Genomic DNA, 15,029 nt, shown 5'->3' with positions numbered 1-15,029 from the left:
GAAGTATTATTTTCGATTACAGTATTGTGAATTTTTGTTGTTTGTGGACTTGTGTTAAGTCTATATAAAGAATTCTTATTTTGAAACCTGTGTGGTGTCCATCTGTAGTATTTTCACTGTAAATCATGTGAAAAAACTAGGACCCACTCCGGTCATGGCAGCCATCCACACTGGAGCGTACGTACACGAACGCACAAGTCTGCAGTAGCTTTGACCGACTCGTTCACCACCGAGCTTGCATCTCAAGGGTCCTTATCGTACTACCGCGACCTCCTGGTCAGTGGTACCTTCTGTGCGGCTGGCCCCACTTTCTCGTTGCATTACCCCAAGTAGTGTGAGTCTGAATTTAATGTTTCCCTGGATTTTACGTACCTTTTCACTCTGGTAGTTCACAGTTATTATCAATTAAGCCTTTTCACCGTCCCATTCACCAAGGTGGGAACATTCTGACCCTGCAACCACTGTGACTTCAAGCGCTCGATAGCATTTGCTGAATTAAGACCAGGATCTCTATTGACTCACAATGGGATACTTTCCATAACGTTTTGTCTGACGCCATATTTCACAGCAGTGGGACTGTGCTCCTACATTGAAAGTCACCCTCAGTGGAAGCCATATCTAACTCTTTGCTTGATCCATTGAATTTTTCTGGCCAGCGCACCCATTTTTCAGCTTGACATACCTCTGTGGCTCTCCTGATGAAGGCACGCCCTGTGCCGAAACGCACTTAGAGAACTTTAACAATTGTTACCACCTGCCACAATATATCAACTGTCCAGTTTTAACAACTTTTTTATAAATTTTTCCCAGATTCTATGTCATGTATAACTGTTGTTTATGTATTTGTGTATGTCTATATTGTTTTGGACAAAGTGCTTACCGCTCGTAACTCATGGTAAATACGTTAGAATTGATGTACATGCACCTGTATGTTATTGTTTTGAACTTTTGCTTTTTCTATGTCTGAATTTTTAGATAAATCCCAATAAAGAAGAATTGACGTGTTTTAAATACGTTGTTGATTGATTGCACTGAGCTTGGGTCATCCCCCACATCATGTTAAATAAATCAATGTAATGCCACTGGTATTAACTGCCTAGGAAAGTTTCTCTCTTTGGTATTTTCACTGTAATACTGTATGTGCTCACAAATGCTTTACACACTACCTCTGAGATAAGGCTGTCTGCTCGTGCCAAGCTACACAGGGGGTGAGCTGGGGTTATCCAGGAGTGTAATCCCCTTTCCCTGACTAGAAGCAAGGGTCCCTATTTGGTCAAAGGTGCAAGCCATTGCCAACTAGAGACCCCCAGTTCTAACACCTAGTGACTTACTAGGCATTTCTGCCTTCTAAATGTATGACAATGAGTAAAAAAAAAGTCACTTTGAAAAATGTCTATAATTCACATGCTAGTATGGGTACCCCCAATTTCGGAGATGTGCAAATAACTTCTGCTTCTAAACTGTATTTTTTGTCTCCATTGCGGAAATACATAGGTATCCTTGATACCTATTTTTCACTCATTATATTTCAATAAATTAATTGCTATATACACGGTGCACAATTAAAAACTATTGCAAGAAGCAGCCCAGGGTTCCTCCGGTTCCTGGTAAACCTACAAGTCCTATATATCCCCACAACCAGAATGGTCCAGTTGATGTAACGGTATATAGCTTTAAAAAATATGTCATACTTAGAAGACGTTACAGGGGAAAACTTTGGCACAAACAGCTGTTTTTTTCAACTAATTTTCAAAATGTCTTATTTTCAACTGTTAGTTTCTATAAAAAAAACTTGAAGGATCTACACAAATGACCCCTTGCTGAATTCAGAATTTTGTCTACTTCTCAGAATGTATAGCTTTCTGGGATCCATTATTGCTTTCACACCAATTTCTACCACTAATTGAAAGGAGGCTGGAAGCACAAAACGTTTCAAAAATAGGCTATGTCCCAGTAAAATGCAAAAACTGTGTAGAACATTTTGGTTTTCTAACAAAAGTCTGCCTGTCCCTGAAAGCTGGGAAGATGGTGATGTCAGCACCACAAACCCTTTGTTAATACCATTTGCAGGGAGAAATCCAGACGCTTTCTTCTGCAGCACCTTTTCCCCATTTTATTTTTAAAAAAAGCTGTATTTTGCCTAATTTCTGTGTCCCCTCCAGGAGAATCCACAAACCCTGGGTACCTTTAAAATCCTCATGATGTTGGAAGAAAAGGACGCATATTTGGTATGGATATCTTATGTGGACAAAATGTTACAGTGGCCTAAGGGCTAACTATCTCAATTAGCCAAAAAAGGCATAGCATGGGGTGAAAAAGGCCTAGCAGCAAAAGGGTTAAGCAGAAGAGCTGCACATACTGTTAAAGGACCTGCCTGCAATCAGCTTGCTGTTGGCAGAGAGGGTGTCTGAATAGACAACTCCATCCACTGACCCATCTTGGGGGCTGTAGAAGAGGAAGTCAGAGAGAGGTTCACTCTCTGCTTCCTGATACTCATCAGTAAACATCATTATGGGCACATCAGCCCATCACAGTAGAGTTTTAGGAAGTTCACATGTATCACCCTTTGGGGGCTGTGCTAGTGCCCAGATCTACCAAGTAGGTGACCCCATTCTTTCTTACTAGGATAGGGTAAGGGCCACTCAATCGTCTTGGACAGTCTTTGGTGCCACAGGCTCCAACGCCCACACCTGCTGCCCTGGTTGGAATTCTACCAGTACAGCTTTCTGGTCATATCAGAGCTCTGGAGCTCCTGGCTAGCCTCAAGATTCTTCGATGATTTTTGCATGTACTCTGCCATGCTGGAACAAAGGCCTAGTACATAGTCCACTACATCTTGCTTTGGTACATGATGGGGCCTCTCCCATCCTTCTCTTACAAGAGAGAGTGGTCCCCTTACAGGGTTGCCAAATAGGAGTTCAAAAGGAGAACACCCACCTCTTTGCAGGCAAAAAACAGGCAGAGTAACATAGCATCCCATCTCCTTTTGAATTTTTCAGGGAGTCCCATTATCATGCCTTTCAATGTCTTGCTGAATCTATCCACAAGCCCAATGGTTTGTGGGTGATAAGGTGTTGTGAACTTATAGGTTACTCCACATTCATTCCACATGTGTTTCAAATATGTAGACATGAAGTTGGAACCTCGGTCTGATACTACCTCCTTAGGAAACCCTATCCTCGTGAAGACACCAATGAGGGCCTTGGCAACTACAGGGGCTGCAGTAGGCCTAAGGGAATGGTTTCAGGATACCTGGTAGCATGATCCACTACTACCAGTATGAACTTGTTCCCTAAGACTGTGGGAGGTTCAGGTTGACCCACTATATGCACAACTACCCTCTCATAGTGAACCCCAACCACTGGTAGTGGAATTAAGAGGGGATTTGGGTGTCCCCCTGTCTTGCCGCTAGCTTGACAGGTGGCACAGGTGCTTACAAACTCCTTTACTTTTTGAGACATCTGGGGCCAATAAAAGCAGCTGGCAAGTCTTTCACAGGTTTTTGCCTGGCTCAGATGCCCAGCTAGGGGGATGTCATGGGCTAGTGTGAGTGGAAAATCTGTATATAACTGAGGCACTACCAATCTCATAGTGGCACTGGGTTTGGGATCTCTGGCCTAAGTGTACAGGAGTCCTTCCTCCCGATATACCCTGTAGGAGCCAATGACATCTTGCTGTTCCTGTGCAGCAGCTTACTGCCTCAGTCCTTCAAGAGTGGGGCAGACCTGCTGTCCCCCTGGTCCCAAGAGCTCTACCTTGTAACGGTTCAAGCTCCATGGGCTCAGTCCCTCTGGCGCTGGAAAGTCTTCTCCCCGAGAAGAAAGGTCCTGATCTTTTCGCTGTGGGGAAGCTGTTTCACCTGTCTTCCTATTTTTCTCTTGGGAGGTTGGGCCATCACTTCATGCTCCAACTCTCCTTTTTCACCCTGTGCTAGGCATTGTGCTCTGGTTTTTACACATACACTGTCTCATGGATTTGCATCATGGCTTCATGTGTCTTTCTTTCAACCTTAACAAATGCTGAGGTATCTAGATCATTTCAAAGCAAACAGGCAGCTGTCAGTTTTGGAGAGACCACTACCTGTTTCAGGTCAGCAGACCCCCCCCCCCCCCCCAGTCTAATGTCACCGTAGCCATTGCATGGTAAGTTGTTACACTGTCAACATTGGTAACTGGATAGATTTTCCAGTTAGTTATTGCTGTAGGAAAAGCCTGTATCCCTCCGGGTTTCTACATTAGTCCCATTCATTAAGGGCTACTGCAGGTTTTTTATTTTATTAGGGGGCCAGACAGCCAAAGTGGCTAACCGTCTCTCCCCTTTAGAGACTAAAACAGCCTCACTGTGAACCCAGATTTGCTCTAGGCACACTTTTGATCCCATCTGGAGAATTGCAGCACCACTAGAAACTGGAGGAGGACAAGGCATATGCTTGTTGGGACAGGCAGGATCTCCAGTTCGGTGTCCGCTCTTGGTACAGTGAAAAAAACAGGTCTTTGCAGGATCTAAAATTTACCCCTTGTACCCACTAGTAGGATGGGAAGAGTTGGAGGGCCCGCTCCCGGGACAGGATTTTGGGGGCCTTTAGAAGACTCTTGATTTTTGTCTTTCGGTTTCTTACCCTCTTTCCCCTGTGGAGGCTTTGTAACCCCTTTCTTTTGGTCACCCCAGTGGATGCCTTGGTTGTCCTTGTCTTGACCCAGCGGTCCGCCTTCTTTCCCAAGTCTTGGGGAGAAATTGGACCTAGGTGAACCAGATACTGATGCAAATTTTCATTGATGCAGTTACGTAAAATGTGTTCTTTCATAAACAAATGATAAAGTTCTTCATAATTTTGCACTTTACTTCCAGTCAACCAGCCATCTAGTGTTTTTAATGAGTAGTCTACAAATTCCACCCAGGACTGACTCTGGGATTTATGAGCCCTCCTGAATTTAATTCTGTACTCCTCGGTAGTGAATCCAAATCTCTCAATCAGGGTGCACTTCATGAGTTCATAAGACTCAGCATCTGCCCCAGTAAGGGTCAGGAGTCTGTCCCTGTACTTACCAGTGAACAGTCCCCAGTGAGTCTTCCCCCCTTCTTGGCTACACAAGCCCGCTCAAAGGCTGTAAATCATCACCATCCTCAAATTTAAGGACAATCCCTTTGGGGATTTTAGGATCATAAGATCCTTTCTTATCTTTATTTTTAATCTTGCTGCCGTCATTGATGGGTCCTAGGCCTATCTCTGCTCTTTCTTTTTATAAAGCTAGACGCCTAGTCTCTAGATCTAGTCTCTTGGTCAACCTTGCTAAAAGGTTGTCCTCTTCAGTGAAGTTGTCCTCATTGTCTGATACAAAGTCTAGCCTACCTCTGCAGGTTCTAGACCTTCCACTCCCCAGCTTGGAGGTGGGGAGCTCGAAGTTCCCTTCCTCCCTAAGTAGCTGAGGTGGTGGGTAAAAGACCTCAACCTCCTCACTGCCTTCCCCTTCCTCCTGTGAGTCTTCCCCATCAGGGGAGGGGGTGAACCTTTGCATACTCTGCCAGGAACTCCAGGAGTTCTACTCTGGTATTTTTATTTAGCTCTACAGAGAAGCTTTCACTCCCTAACCGGGAGGTTGGAGTAAGGGATGAGGTTGAGCTCCTCAGCCATATTCCCTGGGTTTCTCAACCATTTCCTAAAATGGGGTTCTTTTTAGAAGAGAAACTGAACCCAAAGGGACCAAACTTATGATCCCAATTGGGCAGCACAGCCACAAGACCGAATGAATCAAATCAATTAAATACTATTTTCTTTTTCTTCTCTTATTCCATTATGTAATCAATTCCATTTTCAACTTTTCTTCAATCCATTTTATTCATTTGACTGTTGTTCATGAAGACACAGGAACGATGGTTGCCGCATGTCACGTTTTCTTTATTAAAAAAGCCCAATGCATTTCGGGATTACTCCCTTCCTCAGGGGCATCGTGACGTGCACCAATTCTCATCTATTTTGATGAAATCCAGAGCTACAGTCTTCCCACATTCCAAAGACCGGCCTGAACAAGTGCTTAACTTCCCATTCGTATTTCATGAGAAACAGCAGCGTCCTTCTCCTCCACTGTTATATTAGCCTGAGCTGTAAAGTGCCACTTGACCTGGTGTCAAACCGCCCCACCTCCTTCCAGGTGATATGTGTTTAAAGAACTGCAATCAATAACAGACTACCTTCGTTCAGAACCCAACCTGTGCTGAGCCATTTATCAAAGCTCAACTACGTTCCCCAGAATCCCTCATTCCAAGCCTCACAAGCTGATGTTCCCTGCTAAGTACCACAATTGGCTTAATGCTAAGAAGTTGTCCGATTTACTTAAATATTCATGCCCTAAAGCCTCTTCCACCTGACATCGCCAGAAATTCAAATGTGTCTTTTTAAAATAAGAGTCTGAAAATGTTCGTGAAACTAAACTCTAAATGGTTAATAAAAAACAATTTTGTCCATTTTTCCTTTTTCCTTTTTTTTGAATGTCCATATTCTTCACTGGCTGATGGTAGCTGTTCGTGACCAGAAAACCTCATTCCTGTAGTCATTCACTGAAATGCAGTGGGTATGACTTTTGGGCGTTAGAACCATGGTTCCCCAAGGTCCAGTTTGGCACTCGAATTGCACCACCAGCGGCACTGGGGCGGCCGGATGCAGAGTGCAGGGGCCCAATGTTAGCCAATAGGGATAGGGGGGCCTTCGGTCGGGGGCTGCTTATGAGCAGGCCACTCGGTTGTGAGAGCGAAGCTCCTGGGGGATTAGCACTGTGGGGGCCAACAAACAGCACAGCAGCTGCTTCACCAGCGGCACGGAGGTGGCGAGATGCAGTGTGCCAAGAAAGTGTGAGTAGCCCAAATCATCGCAATGGTTTGAGGAAAAGGCTGCAGGCTCGGGCAAGGAGATTTCCTAGAGGCAATCAGAGGTAAGCTGAGTTCTTGGGGAATGCCTGGACATTGTTGATTGGGCCACCCAAGGCTGTGGGGCATCGGGTGCAGGGGTGACCTTCTTACCAGCTCCTGTCGGGGGGTTCAGGTTGAGGGTGCAGCGTTGGCTTGAAGCTTGAGGGAGGTCGGGGATCACCAGATTACAGGTCATGATTGCTGGGGAGACTTCCTCAAAGTGTTGGGCCACTCAAACTCGGCCCATGGACGTCGGACGCAGAGTGGTGCTGAAGAATGGAGCTGCCTGGATCAGAGTCTTGGTCTTGTGAGTCTTTGCTGAGCAAATCCGGAGCTCAGGGGAGACAGAGTCTTTAAGTTGAGTGCAGGGCAGGTCTTCTGGGCTCTGGGGGCTTCTGGCTGCAGGACATGCTTTGGTGTCTGCTGTAGGCAGGTGGAAGTCGGGAAAGGCTAGTAGGGATGGGGCTAAGGCAGTTAGTGTCTTCTTCTTGGGTCAGCACAGCTTTTCGGTCCTTCTTCTTTCTTCTCCGAATCTGAGGAGGTAAGGTTCAGGGTTGTCCCCAAATACTAAATGTAGGGGTGTGCAGGTTGGGCCCAATTGGTCCTTTCCTTTGGGAGAGTACACCTCCTAATTGGCCACCCTCTAGTGGGAGAGAGGGCATAAGCCTCTCTTTAAAATTGGCTGTGTCCCCCCATCTTGACGATGGCAGGGACTGAGACTAATGCTTCCCTCACCTCCCCAACCTGAGGCGTGGGGTTGGCACAGGTGGGTACACCTCTTTTCCTCACTCAGTTCTCCCCCCGGTTTTCCCGCTCAAGGTGGGGGGCAGCACCAGTGAAAGCTAGTGGTGGGAGCAGCAAAAGGTAGGGACAGCTTTCAAAGCCTTCTGGCTTTGAAGCTTTCTCTTCGTGGACCCAGCCCATCCTGGAGGAGGAGGCATGACACCTCTACCCAGGATGGGCTTTGTTTTTGGACCCAGAGAGCGGAGGCCCTCTACCAAGGGGTCCAGAAACCAGTCTGGTTGTGGCAAATGGCGAGTAGCCATTCAGGAACCACACCAGGGTTGGTCGTTTTTCGGTGGGCACCTCTAAGATGCCCTCTGAGTGCATTTTACATTAAATCCTACACTGGCATAAGTGTTAGTTTAATGTGCTGAGAAGTTTGATACCAAACTTCCTAGATTTCAGTAAAGCCCTAATGGAGATGTAATAATGACCAACTCCCAGACCATATACTCTTTAAGGCTTTACTGCACTTACAATGTCTAAGAATGGACTTAGACACTGTAGGGGTACAGTGCTCCATGCATCTGTACCCTTACCTAGGGTCTAGTGCACCCTGCTAGTGCGGTGACTTACCTAGGCCGCAGGCAGCGGGTTACACGCAAGGCACACAGGGATGTGTGCCATGTCGACTTTTCACTTTTCTCGGTACCAAAACAAGCAGCCTGCAATGGCAGTATGTGGGTGTTAAGGTACAGGGCCTCTAAGGGTGGCAAAATATGTGCAGCGGCCCCTTGAAGCCTTTCCTGGTCACAGTGCACTCGGGACCCAAGGTGCCTTTTACAAGACGCTTAACTATGGTCAGGGGTGTGCCAATTGTGTGTACAAAGGTACAGCTTTGGGAAAGAACACAGGCCCTGGGACCCTTATAGGCAGGGAACCAGGGCGCACCAAGTCAAAGTGCATCATGTGTCAGGCAAAAAGTGGGGGAGTAAACATGCAAAAAGGGGCACTTTCCTACACCAACCGGGTCCTGTTGCGGGGACTTACCCAAAAATGCTTGCTTTTGGTATGGAAAGGCATCTATGTCCACCAAAGAGTCACACTTCCGCTTTAGGGGAGGGGGGACATTGTGTAAGGCACGCAAAAGCGTCCCGCGACTGAGAGGACATATCGTCATACGCTCTCAATAACCATAATAAACACCCTGGAAAAGAGAAATAAATTACTTAACTTGCTGCTGAGCAGCTAAGAAAGAGGAGAAGTGAACAAAGAGCAAGGACCACGTTGGGACCAGGCTACAGGCAGAGATGATGGACTTATGGACTTGGACTCTTTTCCTGCTGTTCATGGGAAAAGTAATTTTGTTGCATTTTTAAATGGCTGCTGTTAAAATGAAGCTAAGGAAGAAGCCGTAATATGAGCCTCCGGTCTGGACATGGAATTATGAAATATACTTTTCATAGGCATTAAAGATTGTGGCCAAGAAATAGTTGCCTCATCAAGTAATTTCATACCTACTATGAAACATTGCTGTAAATGTATTTATATAAACTGTACCTGTATCTTTGAAAAATCCCTGCTTCTTTCTGAAGACTCTGGTTTGTATGCTAGAATAGTAGGCGGTCCAACTTTGGGAATCGTTTGTGTGGAGTCTTCAAAAATCTTTAAGAATTCATCATTCAGCTAAAATGAATAAAAACAAAGTGGCTTTACATGTGTTGGGCTCATGAAAATCAAAGATCCAAACACAATTTGTTTGTTCATACCTCCATCTCACACAAAACACTCAAGTCTCCAAGGTCTTCCACCAGAGTTGAAAACACATCTGTGTATGATGGGTCATGAAAAGACAAAGTTACACTATTATTAGATAACTTTAATTTTCAATATTACAAACATTTAAAAAAACAGCTTCTATTGTTTAACATTTTCTGACGGCTCCTAACTATGCACTTTTTTGGCCTCCTTCAAATATTTCTGCACTAAAAGGTAACACATTTGAAACTAGCTAGAAAGAAATACTTGAAGAGTGCAATACAGATAATACTACTACCCACTTTCCTGCAAACCTAGTTAACTAGTTAGAGCAATCAGAACATACGTGGTATGTTTACTGAAAGCACTAATATTTCTACTCCTCAACAGACACAAAATATTTGGAAGTTCTAACTAGAAGCTGATATGGATATTAACTTTCATGATGTTTTCTGTTTTTTTTTTCTTTGAAATTATTTTTTTTAACCTCACAGGGTTCAGATGAAAGCACAGAAAAATGAGATCCCTCTATTGATGTTAATAATTTGGCTTATTTAATCAATGATTTTAGCTTACACTATCCCTCTGGATGCCTTATAGCGCCCGTGAAAAGAAAATAAAGCTCTCTGCAATTGAGTTATATACTGAAATTCCTCAAAATATATCGTAAAATTTAAATTTAGACATCTAACAGTAGCTTATATTCAATATATAAACCAATTGACTTTATTCATATCTTAAATTGCTAAGCCACTGCCACAATCCATTTGTTGATTTATCTTAGGCCCTGATTACGAAGGAAGGTGGTATTTTTCACACCTCATAAATACCAATACTCCAGAGTACGTTATTTACCGGGTGCGATGAATGGCGCCTTTTAGGAGTTTTCGGGGAACAACATGTGGATTTTGGTGTTTAACGCTCCTAAATCTGCATGGTACCGTAAAATCCTGTTCACATTTACCCTAGTAAGTCGGAAGTTTCACCTACCAAAATTTAACGCAGGATGAGCTGATTTCATTCATCAGATAATTATCGGATACATTAAATACCTCCCAACTCGTATTTCGAACCCGTGACAAAAAAGGGGTTTACACATGGGTGAGAATACATGACCCATTCGCAGGGTCATTAGCAGGGGTGACATGTCAAAGTTTAACAGTGGGACTGACTTTATTGAATATGTTAATTACCCAGTGCAATATAGCCTTATAGCCCGCCGTAGCGGGCTATACCGGCTATTAAAGGCCCGCTGAATCCTTAAAGGCCGGAGCCGAAGGCGAGGGACTTTAACGAGACAGCAGGACATTAAATGCTGGTATTGCCCTGCTACGAAGGGCTATAAGGCTATTAGAACATTCTGCCACTATAGGGCAGAATGTTCTAACAAATTAAACAAAGGGTTCGCGAAGCTCGAGGGGATATAAATCCACTCGAGCTTCTAGAAGCCTTTGTAGAACATTGGAATGTTGCTCTGTGGGCCTTTACCGGCCCGTAGAAGCAGGGGGCACTCCATTGTCTGCAATGGAGCTCCCAACATTCCAATGTTCTAATAAGGTATATACAACTCCTAATTTGACTCCCTGTGTAAAACAATGATTTGAGCAGGAGTCAGAATTATTGGGGCCAGACATAATGAGGTCCTTCTGTGAGTTTGCTTCAGTAAGCTACGCTATATACACAAACCTATTTTTATTTCAGTGTTCACTCTAACTTCAGACGTAACCTCCATACCTTTAGTGTGCCTGCATGTTTCTATGCTGTCTGCCAGGTTTCCGTTCCTGCGTGCGAGCTTGTCTTATCCGACAACTATTAACCACAACCTAGTGCTCTTAGTTAGTACTGTGCTACAAATGTGTACTCAAAGTCATCATGTTCATATCTAAGATGAGGGTGGCTGTATCGCGTTCGTGGTTTTATTCAAATTTGAAAGGAAAACCTCAACCCTTACCTATTCTAGTTTATCTACACCAGCTGTACTGCATCTTATCCTTTCTTTCATCCTAGTACATCTAAACCACCAACACCCTACTGCCTATATTCTTTGTTCTCCAACCCCAGCATATACTGTTAGGTATCTAAACCTCCCAATATCCTCATTCCTCTACAAATACTATTGCAACTATACCCCAGCTTATACCTAGTACCTTTACTCTTTACTATATCTCAACATGTTTAAGCCTACATATGATACAGTGCCTCTGCACACTCACTGATTCCTTTGCTACTACCCCTAGCTATACACGAGTGCTTCCACTTTTCCTTTTACAGCTATCTTTCTCCCCATATGATCCATCTTTTTTCTATACCCCTTACCTCTATTCCTACCTATATCCTAATATCTCCACCCCTAACAATGCCATTACAAATAATCTGTATTGTAGTTCATTATTTAAAACAATTACAACAATACACAATGAATGTCACAAATTATTTACAGCTTAAAGTTTCCAATTGCTGATTTTCAAAAACGTAATATTGTTTACATACACTATTTACTTTTTCTTAATTATCATGTACAGTCACAATTGTAATATAAAACATCACTAATTAATTTCTAATGGAGGTTACTATTAAGATACAGATTGTTTTGCTCTTAATGAAAACATTTCTGCCAGAAACACTTGAGGGGCTATATTGGAATCCAAATGTATTACTGACCAGGCATGTCTCCTTATTGCAAAATCATTTGTATCTATTAGATTTGATGCTATTTGTGTTGCAGTTCTTACCACTTGATTAAAAGATGCCTTTCCCATAGTTGCTCCACATGCTTCTTGTATGCTTAAATCCTTAAAAGATAGAGTTAAATGACTTCCCCAAGATTCTATTTATTGTAGTACTATGCAGTTGTTCCTCTATTTCCTTCCCGCATAAATTGCTGATAGAACCGCTTTCCTTTCTGATACTCGCGGTCTCCAACACAATTTTATAAAAGCACTTTCACACTGATGTGTCTGATTTTTTAATCCAAAATCGAAACGGATTTGTGCGGGTGAAACCGATTTTGGAATTTAAATACGGTTCTATAAACTTTTATTTGACTCCTGTTCAGTGTATCTATTTCCAAACCCCGCATATTTTCTGTACCATAAATTAGTGAAGAGTAGCCAAGTCTCCATAACCTTAGGTAAGTGGGATAACGTCTGACAATTCAATTTTTGCTTTAGTATTTTAAATCCACATGTTAATGATTGTGCCTTAGCCTGAATGGATGTGTTACAGCAAACAAATGATGGACGGAATGCTGACAATGCAAACATTCTCCCCAGTCAAAAGATCTGGGTTAAATCCATCCTTCTTTTGCCCACTAAGCCACCCCAGTTTGGACCCAGCCATATGCCAATCAGTCTTGACCCTGTGCCCCATGGATAACACGTGGGATTTGACGGACATCTGCTTATCCATAATGAACCTCAGATATTTATATGAGCCAACTTCCTCCAGTTTTTTTTCCTTCCAACCACCACGTGTAATTTTTAAACTTAAAATCAACCAACCAAATAACTTTAGTTTTATTTTATAATGCCATTGAATCTCAGCCCTTGCCAATATCCTACCCTACCTATATCCAAATACATCTTGCCCTACCTATACTCCAGTACTTCTACCCACTTATATCCTAGTAGCTCTAACTATGCCTTGTTACCCCCATCTGTACCTGTTTTGTGTGTCTTTGTCTAGTATATGTTTAATTTTCTTGTTGGATTTGAAGAATAGGGGGTTTCTCATATTGTAAATTCACCCAAATAGAGTTTCCTCCTTATGGGGTGGCTAGGTTTGAGTTGTTCATTGTGAACTTTCATTGAAATGAGGTACGACCCCATAGCGCACCCACGGTAGTAGCAGTAGTAAGTAAGTAATCTTTATTGTGAAAATGTAATTAAAACCATTACAATATGAATAAAACCACTAGTTTTTCGAAAGTAAATAAAAGGCTGGTTGATTAAGGCCATTACAAAAGAACTTAATAGATAAAATTAAATGAGAAATGTGCTCTTTTTTCGAAGGTTAGTAAAAGATTAGAGTGTTTACAAATAGAAAAAGGTGCTACCTGAATTGCTGGACCATATAAACCCAGTGTCCTCTTGTGCTTTGACCAAAGACAGATTTGGTTTTTTTTGGCTACTCTCAGGAGAGGCAGTTTGTTGGAGGTTTATTACTGTGAATAAACAAATGTGGGTGTGCTTTTGTACTGCATGCATGTGCTTTTCCCCATTAGGCAAGGGAATCCAGGGGCTTTCCTGAAGTTTTTTCTGCGCTTGTAAACTTGTCGTCTATCAGCGCTAGAAATTTTACTAACTTACAGTTTATCCGTGGGTAGTCTGGTTTGAAGCAGGCTATCACAGCTTGTCTCCGCGTGCGGGTCCCACGCTGGTTGAACTGCTGTTTAAGCAGGCGAGACCTCTCCCCTATCAGGCGGGCACTTGTGCAGATTAGGTGTGCCATGTCCTCAGTTCCACTGCCGCACAGGCGGCAGGGTAAGGGCATTTGCCCCCTCAGCCATCGTGAAGGTGTTAGATAGCTGGCAGGTTTCCTAGTCGATGTTTCAGGAATCTCTCCTTGATGATCCTGGAATATCTTAGCCATAAGTATGGCTGTGACTGAGAGATGTGTAGCCATTGATTGCTTTCCAAGCGTGTTTTCTCAACGCAAAGGTGACTTTGTCTTCTACTAGGGACATGCTCTTTATTGATTTCTGCACCTTTTTTTAAGCTTGGATGTGTAGTTGGGACTTTCCAGACCTGAGTGCAGTCTGATACTAGTGAGACAGTCATATAGGAATGTCCTTGCTGGTGATGCTTTTCTGAGCTGGAGCTCTTGCCAGAGTAGGTAGTTTAGGCTGTTTGGGGAGGAGTTCATTATTTTGTGCCTGCAGGTTATGGAGCCCTCTGTCTTGCTAGCTGTTGTTTTGTGAGTCCAAATTCTAGCCGGATCTGTGCTGTGGCGGCTTATGTTGGAATGTTGAACATAATTTGTACGCCCCGATTAATGTGCTGTCCAGGGTGTGTGAGTCTCTTCCTCTTTGAGCTTCACTGCCATATTTAATGGTGGGCAGGATTGTTGCTTGTTCAAGAGAGAGCCTCAGGCCTGTCAGCTTGGATTTTAATTTCCTCAACGTTATCGCAAGGACCAATCCTTTTCTTTTTATAATCTATGAAGATAAAACAGAGTTGTGTAAGCTTTTGTTTCAAGTTTTCTCTGAGAAATAAAAATTAAATGAAAAATTCTACTTTGATTCTGTGTTAGCTGAATGTTAAAGGGCAGGGCTAAGTTCTAAGATAAGAGAAGGTAGCTCATAGCGATTAGATGGGGTGTAATGGCCATGTATGGAACCAAAAAACATAGGTTCTTTTTGGGACTGTTCTACCCTCAAGCTTATCCAAAGGAAAAGTAGAATATTTTTTTTAAACTTGCACTTGTGTTTTCCAGATATCAAAGGACATTGATAACTACAGAGGTGAAAAGAAGTTCTTCACAGAGAACACATTTGATGTACCGGATACTAGGAATCATGACTCATGGAAGATACCAAGTGTGAGCAGGTCACTGACGAAGTAAAGTACAAAAAGTAGAGATAATGTGCTTAAGGTAAAGAACCAAAATTCCTGACATACATAGGCTTTCTTTGTCAGTCCTTGCAG

The 15,029-nt window shown here is 43.2% G+C and overlaps 1 protein-coding gene across 1 annotated transcript in view; it reads right to left on the bottom strand.

The window, feature by feature from the left end:
• ERICH6 (glutamate rich 6) overlaps positions 1-15,029 on the bottom strand; it is a 305,679-nt gene that overhangs the window by 191,279 nt on the left and 99,371 nt on the right. The window contains exons 4-5 of the mRNA XM_086944146.1: positions 9,396-9,454; positions 9,187-9,312 (exon numbers count right to left, since the gene is read on the bottom strand). Coding sequence (XP_086800272.1) covers positions 9,187-9,312; positions 9,396-9,454 — 185 coding nt within the window. The remainder of the gene's footprint in view (positions 1-9,186; positions 9,313-9,395; positions 9,455-15,029) is intronic.

The sequence above is a fragment of the Lissotriton vulgaris genome, chromosome 11 (genome assembly GCF_964263255.1).
Source record: "Lissotriton vulgaris chromosome 11, aLisVul1.2, whole genome shotgun sequence".
Lineage (NCBI taxonomy): Eukaryota > Metazoa > Chordata > Amphibia > Caudata > Salamandridae > Lissotriton > Lissotriton vulgaris.
The sequence above is the reverse complement of the archived record's forward strand: the minus strand, read 5'-3'. Positions and strand labels throughout refer to the sequence as shown.